At 37.6% G+C, this 18486-nt stretch overlaps 2 protein-coding genes across 2 annotated transcripts; one reads left to right on the top strand and one right to left on the bottom strand.

Annotated features, from left to right (window-relative positions):
* The first annotated feature begins 72 nt into the window (after positions 1 to 72).
* Positions 73 to 7200, top strand: LOC134742547 (uncharacterized). Its single transcript, XM_063675763.1, has 3 exons — positions 73 to 518; positions 2049 to 2428; positions 7089 to 7200. The coding sequence occupies exons 1-3, from the start codon at positions 360 to 362 to the stop codon at positions 7165 to 7167; spliced, it is 618 nt and encodes a 205-aa protein (XP_063531833.1). The 5' UTR covers positions 73 to 359; the 3' UTR covers positions 7168 to 7200.
* A 422-nt stretch (positions 7201 to 7622) lies between these two features.
* Positions 7623 to 8929, bottom strand: LOC134742062 (malectin-A). Its single transcript, XM_063674991.1, has one exon. It carries the CDS (start codon positions 8726 to 8728, stop codon positions 7934 to 7936), a length of 795 nt encoding a protein of 264 aa, XP_063531061.1. The 5' UTR covers positions 8729 to 8929; the 3' UTR covers positions 7623 to 7933.
* Positions 8930 to 18486: the final 9557 nt, after the last annotated feature.

The raw sequence follows: 18486 nt of genomic DNA, 5'->3' as shown, positions 1-18486 counted from the left end.
GAAGTTAAGAAGCAAAACGGTATGTAAGGTACTCCTTTATTTTTTAAACGAACACTTATATTTAAAAAACCGTTTTAAAGTGATCTTATTCCTTAGTCCAGTGAGTGTTGGTGATTCCATGAAACTTCTGTTAGTTTTAACGGTTCATTGGGCAGATTATCCACGGTCCTTACGTAATCTGAGGACGCAGTGCACTAGCGGAGGCTATCGACCTTCCCACCATTACTTGAAAGAACTGTTATGTTGTTGGAAATAACTTGGTGTCCAGAGGCGCGCAGGGCAGGCTTAGCTCTGCCAGTCGCCTGCTCGCGGGACTCGGGGCCACTTCACCAGACACTACCACTTTACAAGCTTACAAAATGTGCGCAAAATCTATTTTGTTGTTATTTTCCATTTTATCGACTTACGTAGACTCAGCTTCGTTTGACCAGCGTCAGACTGGAAACTTGAACGTGCAAGTAGATTTGAAGGACATCCAAATCATTGCTTTGATGAAAGGTGGCAAGGAAGAATATGTGGTAAGACATCTTTATGTTTTAAAACATAACATTTTACTGCTAGCCTTGCTTTATTAGCTATTATTAGGTACTGTATGATATTTTTTCCCTAGTTTATTACAAAGCGGCTGTAGGCGGTTTACTGACGTTCCCCGAAACATGCAGCACTTTAGAAAATTAGATAGGCAAGTCGATAGGTCTACCAGCTACACTAGGTACACAATATATGTAACTACTATACCTACTTTATAAGAACGTGACGAGGTTCAACGCTGTTAAGAATTTTAAACAGTTTCTATCTTAAAAAGGGTTTAAAGTATACGTATTTGGGTTCACATTCGAAATTCTTTGACGCGTTGTAATCGGTTTAGTTTTGAACAAATGCCCGTCTTGATAATTAGCCCTTAGGACGGCACCGGTAACCAATACATTTTGAAAGATTTTTACAGTATTTGTTCTCGTACTTATTCATTTTTATTAGATGTAAATTAAAAAAAGTTGCGTCGTTGAAGAGTTCATCAGCAATTCCACTTTATTAAATGACCCTTTTTGAATGCACATGCCTGGTTTGTTGATGAAAATACAATAAATGCCTATAAGATTAAAAATATTATTAAATAAAAAAATAATTTTCTGAATCGGTTTATAAATGACGGAGTTCTGAGGTAACATAATACCTACATACTTATAAAAAAAAACCGGCCAAGCGCATGTCGGGCCATGCTCAATCCCAGGTAGCAAAATGACGTAAAATGACGTCAGCAACGTCATAATGACGGCATTATTACGTCATTATGACGTCGCTGACGTCATTTTGCTACCTGGGATATAGGGTTCCTTACATAGATATATATATTACTTCGTAAAGACCGGCCACTACGCACTACGAAAGGTTGGTTACCCGCACGTTACCCGCTAGTCACAAAGCTGCCTTGAACGGGGGCTATTAGGTGGTATCCTGTGTATAACAAGCAAAGGGGACCTTTGCAGCACTTTTACTAAGAAGGGAATATTTTTATTAGCAAAAACTCAAAAACGGCTGTTTTACAAGGGGGCAAAGTTTTTGTTTAACCCCTTGTGCTAATATTGATACCCGAGGAAGACTCCAAAATTGAAGCACAATACCGTTGCGAGTGGTACAAAAAGTGGAGTCTTGAGCTTGAGCGTTGCGAGGGTTTCAAGGCAGGAGGTTTAAATAAACTTTGCTATCGAGTGAAACACAACATTTTTCACCATACCACCACGAGGAAACTACTCATTATTACAAATCTAATCTAAATTGCCACTCTTGCGGATAAAATGCAACTTTCTCACCAGTTTTTGAAGAATAAATGGAGCGGTGTGGTGAAAAACAAATTATCTCAAAATTTGCCCCTTGATTTACTTTATATGTATTTATTATATTTCATGATGTTCCAAATTAGAAGTTTTAAAGAAGGACCTTTCTTTAAAAACTCGGTTTTTTCATACACATCTTAATCACGACCTTAATCCGCAGTGGATTATGCTATTCATTGAGCAATTCTTAACGAATGCCTATCTTTATTCCAGGATTACGACTACGCCTACGATTACTCAGAGATGACTATAAGACCGGAAAACGGTTCGACAACACCGAGACCATTAAATGCAACCACTGATGCTGAAAATGATTCAACAACCACTGCATTCAATCTGTCGACTGAGGCGATAAAAAATGATACGTGGTTGAGTGCTGAGACCACACAGGCACCTACCGCGAGCCAGCAAGACACGTCTTCGTTCACAGAAAAAAGTAGCGAAGTGTTCGCAACGGCATCGACTCCGCCAAGTCCTAATGACAAAAACATCACAGTAATACAGACTGCTTCAAATAGCACGGAATGTAAAAAAGGCTTTATGCTCAACCTCAAAGGTGATTGCGAACTCAAATTGCAAGGCACTGGAAATGCGTAAGTAATTTTATATGAATTACCTATACATTCGTTTTCCATCTACTCGTAATAGTGTACCTATATGTAATCTATGCCATTTGAAAATGGCAGACTTTTGATTTGGTAAAGTACACACATAGAGTCGGACCAAGCTAACTCTGCACGGAATTTGCAATGACAAAATTATACCGTTTATTATGACACTCTCACACTTTGTTCTATTCAAGTCGGTAGGTTACTTTTAATGGGATGGAACATAACATAATAGCAAAGACCTTTATAACTCCGTATAAGATGAATAAAGTCTAAGGAAAAAACGTGCCTCGGTAATCAAGAAAATTTGATTCTCGCACAGATGGCGCTACCACCAATATCAACCTTTGGCCTATTCTCCTTTAGATGGCGTTGACGGTTTAGTTTGTTATTTAATCATTTTAACACATATCAGTGAAAGAACATGGGTCAAAATCATATAAAAATAATAAATACAAATGAAAAAATAATTTATCCATATATACCCTCCCATAGAAAATGGACCAGCCAAAATGTATGAAACAGCCAAATTTTTTTCGCGATTTCGGGGTTGGTCCCATTGTAAAAGTTGCTCAGTATAATCCCAAAACCTCCCTGGCAACGGGAATGCACTTATTTTTTAGCCAACCTGTACTTATATAATTTTTTTGATATTTTTAATTTTAGTTTTAATCGTGTGTCGATAGATGGCAGTAAATTTACTGTGATTACAAAATTTAGGTGCTATGGCAGTACCCCTCTATCCTATATATTCTCTTTGATAATAGTAATGTCTGGATCTGGATTAGGTAAGATGTATTCGGGTAATTCCGAAAATCACCCATAATTCCATTGAAGCGACGTGGTGTCCGTGTATTCGCGAGGGGCCTAGCAAAGATTCCAATCGTTTGCGCTGTAGCGAACGAAACGGAAAAGCTAATGTCTATCTGTCGCACTTAGGTATATGGAAGAGCGATAAAGAGACATTACCGTTTCGTTCGCTACGCTTGGCTAGGCCCTCAGGTACCGTTCCACGACTGGGAAGAATGAGCGCGTAGAGTGAAAATTACCAAGTAGTTTTTACAGAAATGAAACATATTAACACTACAATAAATGCTTCAATCAAGCAAAATAATATGAAATACTGTGAATTCGTACCACCGTTCGTTGGTCTGGTCTGCGTCGGTCGGTCGCGATGAAGCTCCTCGTTATGGAGCGACCGTTATTTTCGAATTAAGAAATGTGAGTGACACGTTTTAATGTTAGTCTCCAAGTTTTGTTATCATAATTCGTACTACAGCTACCGATTAAAATGGGACTCCGGTAGCCGTTTAAGAAGTGTAACGCTTTTACCGTAGATGTCGCTAGGGAGCCTCCCTAAAGGCCCATATGGTGAAAATATTTGCTGTCGTTGGGTGTGGTCTTGGTAGCTCAGATGGCAGAGCATTGGGCACATTTCACTCGATAAAAATGGTTACCTACTGCATGTCTATGTCATTAACAGTTTAGTGTTCGGCTAGCAATTACTGTTATCAACGTAATTGTAATGTACCTACGTGTGTATTCACAATACGTAATAATGTCGATTTGTGCTCGATTAGCTCTATAAGTCTACAAAGTGTTCAGTATTCATTCACTAGGAAGGGAACATAGTTCAGAGCCAGTAACCGCTACCAACTTTAAGTATGTTGCTGGTTGTTGGACATGGTATTTGGACCTCAAATCTGCCGGGAGACGGTGGCGCAGGTCATATATCTACCTCAGCATAATGATGTTATCAAAAAAAAAAAATGAATGCATAAAATAATGTTTCCTTTTAGTAAAATGAGCTAACTTAAGGCACTTTCCCTCCAGGGCCCATTATTTTTTTCCGTGTGATGCGTTTTAGACTGACAGACAGCTGAGCGGATATATGGGGCCTATTTTTTCTAGTCTTATTTCACCAAACTATACACAGGTCAACCTTATACTATAACGCTTTACTTTTAAAAGCACAGTAGTTACCTACAGATACAACATTTTTTTTTTCATTTCTCATGCTCTGAAAGTGAGTCATTGTTTATCTATGAAGCGAGCTGAAAGTTACGCTAAGTTGATAAGTTTTGGCCCTAGTATTTAAAAGTGGCGTCCTCATTTCTCTGTGTCCCCGTTCCATTAGCAACTAGATGGAAACAAATGGAAAAATATTGTCCTATTTTCCTGCCTGGCACAATTGGAAATTGTTCTAATTTACTCATATCCCAATTGGATCTATTTTATTAAAAAAATATGTAAGTAGATAGGCAATGTTACCTACTCTTAATATTTATTTTAAGTTATGTTTGTCACATATACCTAGTCGGCTCATAAGTTCTGTCATATACATAGTATCAAATAAAATCAAAAGTTTAAGTTTATTCCGTATAATTTGTACAGCGTTTGAAAGCTTATAAACTAGAGAATCTAAATGTATAACATTTATTCAAAATGACCGCCATAATTATCTACACAGGCTTGAAGTCTTCGTGGCCAGTCGTCAATGGATTCACGCACCACTTTCATGTCGATATTGGCCACTGCCGTAGCAAGAGATTTTTTCAGCGAGTCTAGATTTGCATGAGGTTTTGAGCACACCTTTTCCTCTAAATACTGCCATATTTTATAGTCTAAAGGATTAAGATCTGGGCTAGAGGAGGGCCAATCTTCATGCCGTATAAAGTCGATTTTATTGGAGGCGAGCCAGGCTTGTGTAGACTTTGCCTTATGGGCTGGAGCAGAGTCCTGCTGGAAAACCCAATGCTGGTTTAGAAACATCGTATGGGATAGTGGTTTCACAATATTAGTCAACACCGTGTCTTGGTACACTTTGGCACTAGTTTTTACTCCTTTCTCACAAAAATGCATACTAGTGACGCCCGCATAAGAAACTCCCAGCCAAACCATCACAGATGAAGGATGATGACCTCTTTGAATACGGGGAATGCTATTAGACGCTTCTTTACTATTGCGAGCGTACACTCTATCATTTTGTTTATTACAGTTTTCTTCTATGTCAAAAATTTTCTCGTCCGAAAACAGTATACAACGGTGCTTATTTTTAGCGTACTTCTTCAATAAAGCTTTAGATCTTTTAAGCCTTAAAGCTTTAAGCCGACCATTGAGAAGATGGCCAGTTTTTCGTTTATAAGCACGAAGTCTCAGGTCTTGATTAAGCACTCTTTTCACCGTGTTTTTGCTCAAACCCATCTGGAGGGCCATAACTTTTTGTTTCCTAGCGGGATTTCTGGCAATGCGTGCCCTAATTGCTTGTACAACCGCTGGAGTCCTAGCTGTACGCGGACGACCGCTTCTTTTCTTGTCATTTAAACTAGAGACCTCACTGTATCTTTCTATGGTACGAAACACAAATCTTAGAGAGAATTTTAAATTTTCAAGTAGCTTAAAAATTTTAGTCGGCGAGTGACCACAACGATATAGTGCAATTATTGCGGTACGGCTATCTTTAAGCGTCCACTCCATGTTGAAGAAAACAGAAAATTGCAAAATTATACTACTCAAATATTTAATAGATTCGAAATTCAAATGCAGAACGGTTTTTGTTTTAGGAGTTCCAAATTTAAATTTTAAAGGCCAGTGACAGAACTTATGAGCTGACTAGGTATAAAACTTATACATGATTTGTTTTTAGCAGGTAATATATTTTTGCGATACCCTACCAGGGTCCATGTGCCTAGCCTATATGTTACTATGTAACAAAGATAGATATAACTCCGTAATAGATGGATACAGTCTTAGAAAAAAACGTGCCTCGAAAATCACGAAAATTTGATTCTCGATCAGATGGCGCCACTACCTTTGGCCTACTCTCGTATAGAGGGAGTTGACGGTTTCGTTTGTTATTTAACAATTTTAACGCATATCAGTGAAAGAACATGGGTCAAAATAATAAAAATAATTAATGCAAATAAAAAAATCATTTATCTATATTTAAATACATTTTATCGTATTTTTATAAATCTTCATTTTTAGTTTTAAAGTGGGTCGATAGATGGCAGTGAATTTACTGTGGTTACAACATATACTATGACAATTGACCGTACCACTCTATAATATTATATCCTCTTTGCTATGTAATATAAATATGTACATTGGATGCAAATAAATATATCTATCTTTCTATCTAAATTTTTTTGTAATTTGCTTCGTTGAATTGTTTCTAAAACGAACTTCTAAGGCGGCCACACTAAATAGTAGATAATGTAGATTGTTAACCCTTGTTTAAGAGACATTCATTTCTGACGAGATATTGTGGTTTTTAGCAATTCCGCATTCAAATATGTATGTAGGGGTGCTAAGCTAATAACTTTGCTGACTACATAATAACCTATTAATTGGCTAGCAGCAGTAATTCTAATAAAATCCGCGATTATGTCTGATAAAAATATTTTTTATCAAAAGCTATCAGACATGGTAGGTATTATACAAAATATTTTGAAGGAGTGTCAACCAAAATATGTTTTTATTTTTAATGCAAAATTTTCCAGGGCAAAATCATTGATGTCACTAACACCGAAATATTATTGGGAGCTAGCCTAGTTATTTTGTAATAGTTGGTAATAGGTAGGTAATCAAAATGTACCTAGTGACTATTAAACTACTTATCTAACTACATTTTGTGCTTTCACAGGTTGTTGAAATTAGTTAAACTATCCCAGAGGTTGAAACTGAAGAGGGAAAACCGAAGAAATCATAATCATTCAACATAAGCTACAGGACTACATGCTGATATATTTTAAATATTATTCTAATTAGTGCTAGTTTAGCTTATATGTAACAAAGACTGCAAAAATAAAATTTTATTAAAAACTCCTTCTGTGGGTTTTTAATACATATTTTCCTTTAGTATGAATTGCATTGTTTTATATAGGGCTGTAGGAGTATGAGGAAAACTATGCTAGTCATTATAGCCAAGCATATTGTTATTTTGGACACATGTGCTTATTATTAATTGTCATCTCTTGCACTAGCAATGTGAAAGTTAGTAATTATTATAACATTTATGGGTACTATTTTGTGACTATTTTTGGTTGTCAGTAAAGATATTGTTTACGGCAAAAACATATGTTCATTTATGGCATGCTTGGATTAGAAATGACACATTTACATAGCATAGCTTTAATCAGCAGTTTAGGATAGCATTGTGTGGAATGGAAACAAAATGTAACTGAATATTATTTATTTACATAATTTCTATGCACTTTTCAAGTATAAGTCATCCTGCTCCATTATGCCCTAATAATGTTTATTTCAATATATTATGCTTTGAATAGGACGGGCTTTAGCATTAAAAAAAAAAAAAATTGTACTATTTTAGGCATTTGGATTAATTCCTGGTGAATTCATAGTTTTATGCACATAAAATTATGTAAAATAATAATTAGCAATAAGTTAAGAACATACTGCATACGCAATGTATGAGAATTAATAATGGTGCATAAGATCCTAGTCACAGAACAACATGAAACAGAGAGACTACAGTTTGCAGAGACAGAACAAGAGGGGCACGAAGGCTCCTATTGTGATGAACACAGGTATGAGCACGGAGCTCTCATCCATGGAGTAGGGATCGGGCTGCTTAGGAGCGCTTGCCCGTCGTGACTGGGTACTTTTCTCTTCTACCTCCTCCCTAGTCTCCTCTGCCTCATTGTCAGGCCATACTAATGGTGATAGTTTAGGAACTTCATCTATAGTACCCCTCATCACATATAAAGCATTGATTTTGGGGTTGTCTCGGTAACCTTTGATAAACTCAACCTTTATTTTTCCTCCTCTAATATCAGATTCTTCCTCATTATAATACAGTTTACCATTTTTAATAGAGTATGGAATATACTCGTCATGCGCCACACCACGACCCACTTTGTCGAAAATGTCTAAATCGGCTACTATGGTGTGGTCTCCGTTGAGGACAACGTCGAATACTTTCATATTGGGAGCGTTGAAGTATACTTCGCTAAACTTGAGAACCAGCACGTAATCCCCGTCTTTGTTGGCTGGGATATCGTAGCCGAAGGTGCTGTGGTGGTAGCGCTCCGTCTGGTACAAGATCTCGTCCTTCGGGTTGGCTCTGCCGATCATTACTAGCTGTTTTCCGTAGTCGGAAGCGGTGCCAACTCTGCCTTGCAAAGGATCTTTCTCATAATGAATGCCGTATATGTCTGTGTGCGCAGGTCCGCCAGCGTTGATTGCGTAAATTATTTCCCCGAGTCCTGTTGCATTTCTTATTAATGAAAGTACAAATAGAAACCATAAAATAATATAATTCATTTTTGATGACGAGTCACACACTTTAATGTTCGAATAAATTAACTTCGCTAAGATTGTCACTTGCGCAAACAGTCCTTGCTTTGTACACTATTATGTCAATATATTATGTCGCATTTTTCTTTAAAATTAGCATGGTTAAGAAAAGGTAAATAGCCGAGCCGGCATTATTCAGCAGACACGATCGTACCTACAACTCCTACAAGCAATTTGCAAATGCCAAACCAAACGACTAGTGTTGCTAGGAAGAAAAACAAAACTCCCTATATTATTGAATATCGAGGCATCTCCACACTCGCAAACTTCACGGCGATTTCGCAGTTTGGTTCGCGCCAAGATGGCGGAAAAGCATCAGCTGATCGAGTTTAAGAGCTAGTTATCTATGACATCATACGTGATTTAGCTATTTTTCCATTTTGTTTTGTTGTAAAACCGTAAAATATAGCCGCTTTATATGTATAATATAATTATTATTTATCTTGCCACATATGAGTCAAAATAGTGTGTAATGTGGAGTCTTGCCAATTCGCGCTTCGCGCCTCCTTTGACGCAGGCTAGTAAACCGACAAAAAACGGGGAACTAGGCGCGAAGGCGTAAACAATCTGCGAAGTCGACGCCACACTTACGTTCGCGGCTTCGCACCGTGATTCGCGCATGAGTGTGGAGGGCCCTTTATGTTGGGAAACAATGAACCCGACCAAATTACGTAGGTTGTTTTTCGTATGTTGTCAGGAATATTAAAGCGTGTTTTTAATTTTGTCGCATTGCGTATGTTCTGTCCCTCAGGGGAGCACGCGTATAGCACATCTTTAAATGCTAGGTCTTCACCATAGACATAGTATAGTAGTTAGACATGAAATAGAGCGACCAGGGGTAAGAGAAAGACATATTCATGTATTGACAGGTTAATGTATGGCAGCATAATCCTTTTTCTCTTCCACTCTTATAAATTTCGGTATTTCGCCATCGCCTCCTACCGATGCTGCCATAACCCGACCATGAAAAAAAACTCTGTCGGTGATAAGGACAAAGCATGGCACGATTTTCTCTTTCCTAGGAATCGCAATAAGACTATCTTTCTCTATCAAAGAGTGTCAGGCCCTTGGTCTTCACTGAAATAACGGGTGTCGATTGGATGCGTAAGGCTCGTGACAAGAGCACTGTGGAAGAGCTTGGGGGAGGCCTACGCCACGGAGGCGACTACTATTACCAAAATAAACGTTGTTAAGCTGATTAAATTATTATTATGTAAATGTAATAGTAGAAATAAAGGCTATTTTTATTTTATTTATTTCATTTTTAAATGCTAGGTCTATGTTGAATGTAGTTTGTCAAAGGACTGTCTCATTTCAAACATAGACAGAGAGAATCATACTATGTTTGTCTTAAGGGCTCTCCACACTCATGCGCGAATCACGGCGCGAAGCCGCGAACCCACACATCCACACAGTCGCTCCACAAAGTCGCCTCCGTGAGTATGAGGCCTAAATATTGTTTTGCTTTTTTAAGTAGTTTCGTTCAACTACCTGCGAGTCCAAATTTATACATGACTGGTAACATTACCTATATATTTTTTAAGGTCCCTCCACACTCATGCGCGAATCGCGGCGCTGATTAGCCATGAATCTAGTATAACTGGATCGGTCATGAGGGGTGGGGGAAAATGTTCGAACGGGATAGTCTTATGTATCTTTCAGTAGGAGTAGCAGAGAAAGCGCTGTTATTGTTTGTCCTTGTCATAGTTTCACTTTTCCACCGCTGCCACAACCACGCCACAACTTTAAAGCGCCACGCCAAAATTTAAAGAAATCACAAATCGCAATCACACCAATTAATGTACACCACATTTAATCTTCACAACATTTGTTTATTTATTTTTTGGAATTAGAAGTACGAAAAAACTTCGAGGTCAAAATTACCCATAAAATTATGATATTTTCATCTGGTATCCCTAACATGATTGTTATGCAGCTAAATTAAGAAGAAGTTTAAAAATGGCTGACCTCAGACTCCTACCTACCTACGTAATTTGGGCGGATAATTTTACAAATAATGATTTGTTAATTTGCGTAAATAATTGTGATATTTTTATTGAAATCTTTTGATTCTACATTGCTTTGAGTGTAACGTAATTTTACGATGTTATTCTCACATATTGCGTTAAGAGGAAGGTGTAAAATACCGTACTCACGTGTGAAAGGTTATGATCTCATATTTTTGCTCAGAGCGGCTATTACAGCCGATTACAGAACAATTCACCAGTATTTTATCAAAGTTCAAGCATTCAAAACGCTAACCATCACTATATTTCATAAGAGAAAGCACAATTTCATACAAAACAACGATAATTAAACAAGCAACGAACAAACATGACATGTCACGTACTTATTTGTTTGCCACAACCTCGGTTGTGGCAGCGGTGGAAAAGTGAAACTATGACAAGGACAAACAATAACAGCGCTTTCTCTGCTACTCCTACTGAAAGACATAAGACTATCCCGTTCGGTCATTTTCCCCCACCCCTCATGACCGATCCAGTTATACTAGATTCATGGCTAATCAGCGAACTAGGTTCCACAGTCGCGTTCGCGCTTTTGCGCCGCGATTCGCGCATGAGTGTGGAGGGCCCTTGAGGGCAAGTATGAAAGTGCGCGCATGTAGCGACGTGAAGCCCGCTCCATACTACGCGGCGCGAAGCCGCGAACGCGAGTGTGACGTCGATTTCGCTGATTAGCGAACTAGACTCCACACTCGCGTTCGCGGCTCCGCGCCGTGATTCGCGCATGAGTGTGGAGGGGCCCTTGACAAGCGGAGACTTTAGGGCCTACCGCGAACCACGTTCGAAGTGTTGCCTTCCTGTCACACTTACATACGAATTTACAAGTGCGACAGAGAGGCAACACGTCGAACGTGATTCGATATTTCATTTGATATTTACCAGTCGCTTTACGGTGAAGGAAAACATCGTGAGAGAAACCGGACTAATCCCAATAAGGCCTAGTTTACCCTCTGGGTTTGAAGGTCAGATGGCAGTCGCTTTCGTAAAAACGAGTGCCTACGCCAATTCTTGGGATTAGTTGCCAAGCGGACCACAGGCTCCCATGGGCCGTGGCAAAATGCCGGGACAACACGACGTAGGATAATCAGGCATCGTAAACTGCGAGCCATTGAACAGTTTACGATGCCTGATGATAATATCACTATGATTATTTGTTTAATTAAATTTAGTCTCACTTAAAGTAAAATCAAAGATATATAACTCCGTAATAGATGGATACAGTCTAAGGAAAAAACGTGCCTCGAAAATCAAGAAAATTTGATGCTCGATCAGATGGCGCCACTACCTTTGGCCTACTCTCGTATAGATGGCGTTGACAGTTTCGTTTGTTATTTAACAATTTTAACGCATATCAGTGAAAGAACATGGGTCAAAATCATATAAAATAATTAATATAATAAATGCAAAAAAAAATATCATTTATCCGTACCAATAATATATAAATTTTTTTTTTTGATATTTGGGTTTTAGTTTTAATCGTGTGGCGATAGATGGCAGTGAATTTACTGTCTTTATACAACCAAATACAACGCACCGCGCGCGACGTGTATGTGTGCGCCATAGTATCTATGCGTCGCCGCACGCACACTCAAACAAAATCTCGACCCGTTTCTCAGTGCGCCAGTAGAGATTTTGTTTGAGTGTGCGTGCGGCGACGCATAGATACTTATGGTTATGGCGCCAGGCGCTGGCGCAACGTACAATTCGCGCGCGGTGCGTTTGTATGAAGATAACATACTTTGCCCTGTTTATACTATGACTGTGGTTACAAAATTTACTATGACAGTACCGCTCTATCCTATTATATCCTCTTTGGTAAAATGAAGCCTTACAAAATGTAGCAACTAGTATAGGTATATAGCTGTGCCTAATGTACATATTTGAGGTCAGCCAGACAGTAAAGCGGCCAGATTATGCTTTAGGGACTGGGAATAATCATTTATACGTCGACAATATAGCTTTGAAGTCGATATATTATTATACAGGTACTTACCTACATTTGTTTGACTTCATTCCACCACAATCAAATAATAAACTACGAGTTCAATCAAATAATGGGCGAAGTAATTAGTAATTAGTTCGCCCATTATTTGATTGAACTCGTAGTTCGACTGAACTAATTAAAAATAAATGATCTTGGCATTCGCCCATCAGGTGCGCGGTACTGTGTGTAACTTGAACCAATGAACTTTTGTATTTAATTAAATAAGTTGTCTTGGGATTTTACTTTGCGTACAGCGTACAGCTATTCAAATTTTTATTATTTGTTGCTATACTTGCTATTTACCTTTCTCTAAGATAAATAATGTTATGTTAGATCAGTTAGATAATACAAGGTGTTCACGAGGAAACCGAAAGATTTTAACCACGAAGGAAAAAATTTAATAAGTTTAGGTCATGTTTAGGTCAAATTCGTGAAAAAATATGTTTTTTTTGTTTTTTTTTTTTTCGATTTTTTAGATGTTTTTGTTGTGTGATTTGTACATAAAAAGTAAATATAGTTGGTCAAGGAAATCTTGTCAGTAGAAAAAGGCGCGAAATTCAAATTTTCTATGGGACGATAACCCTTCGCCCCTACATTTTTTAAATTTGCCGCCTTTTTCTACTGACAAGATTTGCTTGACCAACTATATTAATGGTAAACTTGTCACTTAAAATGGACTTTTACTTTTTTTTTTCATAAAACTTAGTTTTTACAAAGTGTTACTTGTCACTTGACATCTATTAATAAGGTTACTTAGACTACGTCCCACAGTGGCAACATCGACATCAAAAATGCGTTTTGCAATTTGCACCATGTAACAATAAAAACTTGTTATTTTTTTGTAATAAATAATAAATAAATAAATAAATATTATAGCACATTCTTACACAGATTAACTAAGTCCCACGGTAAGCCTAAGGAGGCTTGTGTTATGGGTACTCAGGCAACGATAAATATAATATATAAATACTTAAATACATAGAAAACACCCATGACTCAGGAACAAATATCTGTGCTCATCACACAAATAAATGCCCTTACCGGGACTCGAACCCAGGACCATCGGCTTCACAGGCAGGGTCACTACCCACTAGGCCAAACCGGTCGTCAAAAAATGTAAATTGGTATTAACTCTGAAACTAGGCAAATTACAGAAAAGTTTATAGGACATTTTAGTCTTTAAATATGATCAGGAATACGCTGTTAAAATTATTAGGTATCCTGATGTTACACCGTGTATATATTTATTTCAGGCAATACCTAATTCAGACCTTTTACCAAAATATCTACATAAGCATCAGCGGGTCTCAAACTTTTTTGACTATAGCCCAAGTCCTCTCGAGCATGAGAGGAATAAGCGTGTGCCCAGCAGTGTGCAGTGGGACGTATACTTATAGGCTGAATTATTTACTAGGTATATATTATGTTTCAATGCTGGAATATTTAGTTAAAATATTGCTTGTTCATTAATGATGGTCTCGCCGGCGGGCTTGAGGGAGCGGTCGGTAAATAGGTACAGTTTAATTCTGGCCTAGAAAAAGAATAGAAAAAATCCTCCTCGATAGGTGGATAATATTTGAAAGATTAGCTCAGCTCAGGACTGGGACATGTGACAGTAACACAGTACCTGAAAATATAAATATCATAAGGCTGTATTAGGACAAAAATCAAATGATGATGATGGTATCGTGAAATTGTACAATTTCACGATACCGGCGTACAAAGGACGCCCTACAAACCCTACATATTAGGGTCCTTTGCACGCGCATACACATCATTGAGTCAAAGAAAAACATTATTACATTAAACTTACATGCTTGCCTAACGGGTTATACATTCATTAACACGAATTAAGTGTCAAGAATCGATAGTGTTTTAATGGGGATAATTTTTTAATTATTTTTTATTATTTTTACATGCCCGTTCTACAGGTTTGTAATGCAACAATATCAATAACTAGCATTTGACACGTTATTTGTCAATGAGCAACACCCTTAACTGGCCATTGGTAAACCTTATCTCGTTGCAGTAAGGTATGCATATGGTCTGTTAACAGTAACTAGCAATTGTTTAATGTCACTAAAACGAAGAAGAATGTTGTGTAGAATTACCAGTCGAATAGAATTGTTAAGAAAACTAAACAACTAATATATTTTTTAAATATTTATCGGATTAAAGAATAATTACTCAAGATGAGTTCAAAATAAAAAAAACTCTTGGGGTGTCTCAGGTTTTCAGTGCCTCAAGTAACACCGTGTATATTTATATATTTATAAACATGTATCTAAATACAAAAAGAATAATTTTATCTCAAGTCCTTTTTATTTTACGAAGCAAAAAATTATCTACTGACTTGTATAGGTAGATAACATATTTACGAACCTAGAATATGTTACAACTTCAGAGCCATAAATCTGCTTAGGATAGATAGCGAAAAATAAGATAGTACTTATTTCACTTGAGTATTTAAAAAAACGTATTTTCTGCCTTCTCTTTTATGGGCATAAAACGATCCAGTTAATATTTACTTTATATCGAGCAAAGAGCGACGTAATAAAATATTGAACAGACTTTGATGAATGAAGCACATTTTCATTCATGTCTTATATAACAATTTCTTTTCCATTTCGACACAACAAGTTCTTTGTGAGGATTTTTTTGTCGTAAGAATAACAAAAAAGTAATCTTAAATATTAAAGTAGGTACTGTTATAACTATGTATACTTGTGTAGGTATACTAACTACTTAGTACTGAAAACTCATGCCTAATTTAGATTGTCCAAAAGTATTTTTTAGGTTTAAATTTCTTAGAAATGAATGTTTAAAAAACTTACTTATTCCATTTTTTCTCAGAAACAGAATATTTTCAAACTTGAGATTATTTTGGTATTTAGAAATCTTTAGAAATCGAACCGTTTCAGTATCTAATTTCGCAATTGTGTAGGTTGTGTGATTTTCAGGATTCCGTACCTCAAACCTCAAAAGGAAAAAACGGAACCCTTATAGGATCACTCGTGCGTCTGTCTGTCTGTTCGTCTGTCACAGCCCATTTTCTCCAAGACTTCTGGGCCAATTAATCACTGGAGTGTCGAACGGTCGACTCCCGACCGATTTAAAAAATCCGCGAGTGCCAAGCTGTCGACTCCCGACCGATTTAAAAAGTTCGCAAGTGCTATGGCGTCGGGAGTCGACGGATTGGTCACAATTGGCCATTGCATATTTTGGCGGGAAATTCAACGTTTGCGCGCGCAGCTAAGCTGCGTAAACTTTATCAATAGCTTATGGAAAACACAAGAAACATTTCTAGCAAAAAAACAAGTGTCTCTAATATAAATATTCGTAGAAACACATTGATTTATAAAGCGTCTGGACACAGGGCAATCATCAAATATTTGGTGCTCAATAAAACATGGTTTTAAGTGTTTATCTATTTAAAGAAGTGTATGCGGATTTAATATAATATGCCTGGGTAAGTAATAAACAGTTTACAATAGTTTTACCGTCCATTTGTTATGTTTTTACATATTACTTTGGTATTTTACTTCTAAGAATCGGGCCATGAACGAGTTTGGTTCTGAGGATTTGGGCGTTTATTTAGGTATATATAATACTAATAACCTAAAGTAAAACTAAAATCGCTGGGTTAACTATTTGGCAACGATAGTCTAAAATATTTTAATTGAAAACTCAATAATATTTCATTTAAAAGTGCCATACTCCACATACCGACACTCAAGATTCAAGGTCGCGAGTGTGGCCATTTTGTTCAGTTTTAAAAGAAGATAGAAAAGTATGGATAATACCTCTGTTTAGTGTTTATTTTTTTTATCTCGTTTGATTTGGTTAAAGTTTTTTTTACGCTAAAGGGATTTGGCTTGTACTAACATGCATTTATGTTTATTTGCTTTGCTTTGATTCTAATAAAGTGCACGCACGCGAGGAGGAAGAAGCAGAAGTAGAGGTGTGTGTACTCGTGGTGGTAGAGGGGGCAGCACATGCTGCATATTGCTGCATATTGTTCAAAGCCAATAACCAAATACCTCATAGAGAATTCCGATGCCACTTGATCAGAGAACTAATAGATTGCCACACCCCACGTCTTCCGATCCATGCACCACCTGCCAGCTCTGCCAGTACAAAGGTGTACAGCGTGCGACAACACCACCTGGCTGAATACCCGTTCATACCGCATAGTAAAGGACGCCACCGACTAGTGTGTTCTATGCAAAAAAAGCGCACAACCATGTACTGTGTGGGCTGCAACAAACCTGTTTGTTTCTCCCCTTGCTTTGTAAATATGCACTTATATTTTGGAAGTATCTACTTACACACTCGTATAATTTATGCATATATTACTAGATTTTGCCCGTGACTTCGTCTGCGTGGACTTAGTAACCACAGCTAGAGTAAGAATAGCGCCTGGATATAGTCTAATGGCAATCATTCAATTTGAGCGTATGCTTAATTGTTTAAACGAATTATCAGGCAATTAATTAATTATCTCAATTACACCCCGCTTTTCACCCTCTTCCTCTTATGGGACGATTTTCGAAATAAAAACTATCCTGTGTCCTTCTCCTGGACTCTATGCCAAATTTCAACTAAATCGGTTCAGCGGTTTAAGCGTGAAGAGGTAACACACAGACAGACACACATACACACTTTCGCATTTATAATATTAGTATGGAATGGAAGTATGGATGGTCGTGTACCATATCTTTGTACGTTTCTTTGTATAATTTGAATCCCTATTAGATACACATCATACACACATGTAAAAGTTTTGCATGCGTTTGGTTACTTTAATTTAAAGCACTAGCAGATACAAACGTAAAAACAGAAAGAAGCGGCTGCCACAGCTCTTCGTTTGAAAAATCTAAACCTATGGACATCTTTCAGCTCATCGCACAAGAAGATCTATGAAAATACGATCTCAAAACTGCCCATGCTGGAAGCGCCTATCGACAAAATACCAAAAACTATGATCTTCTGGAGAGATTACGCCATATCGTTAACAGAAGATCCGAAAGAAGGACTAAACCAAATAAACCTAAGAATATTTACAGATGGCTCAAAAACAAATGAAGGGACAGGATGTGGTGTCTTCTCAGAGGACCTGAACATACACATCATAAAATCCCTTGGTGAACACAATACGGTATTCCAAGCTGAATGTGTAGGAATAATAGAAGCTTGCAATGCTATTACAAGACGACAAGTGAAACACGAAACCATACTAATACTGTCAGAAAGTAAATCGGTACTACAAGCGCTATGCAGCGACAAACTTACTTCAGAGCTTATACTTGAATGTCATCGGAGTCTCACTGAAGTGAGCAAAGAAGGCAACAAAGTAACAGTACAATGGATAAAGGGGCATAGTGGATCAAGAGGAAACGATGCAGCGGATGAACTGGCCAGGAAAGGTTCAGAAACACATATGGACCCGAGCCAATCATGCCCCTACCAATATCCTACATACACAACCAGCTAGAACAACATCACAGACAACTGCACAACAAGTACTGGAATGAAATGAAGACATGCAGGCAAACCAAAGAAATTCTACCGAAACTGAACCACAAGCTTACCAAAATATTACTGAAAACACCAAGAATTCAACTACGTAAAAAAGTAGGATTAATAACAGGACATAACACACTAAGCAAACACCTACATAATATGGGTAAAACTGACAGCCCCATGTGCAGAGCGTG

Source organism: Cydia strobilella, chromosome 6 (assembly GCF_947568885.1).
Source record: "Cydia strobilella chromosome 6, ilCydStro3.1, whole genome shotgun sequence".
Classification (NCBI taxonomy): domain Eukaryota; kingdom Metazoa; phylum Arthropoda; class Insecta; order Lepidoptera; family Tortricidae; genus Cydia; species Cydia strobilella.
The sequence above is the reverse complement of the archived record's forward strand: the minus strand, read 5'-3'. Positions and strand labels throughout refer to the sequence as shown.

Coding starts and splice junctions, on each gene's coding strand:
- LOC134742062 (XM_063674991.1), bottom strand. CDS start 8,728: ATGAATTATATTATTTTATGGTTTCTATTTGTACTTTCATTAATAAGA.
- LOC134742547 (XM_063675763.1), top strand. CDS start 360: ATGTGCGCAAAATCTATTTTGTTGTTATTTTCCATTTTATCGACTTAC. Junction 519..2,048: donor GTGGCAAGGAAGAATATGTG/GTAAGACATCTT, acceptor TCTTTATTCCAG/GATTACGACTACGCCTACGA. Junction 2,429..7,088: donor TTGCAAGGCACTGGAAATGC/GTAAGTAATTTT, acceptor GTGCTTTCACAG/GTTGTTGAAATTAGTTAAAC.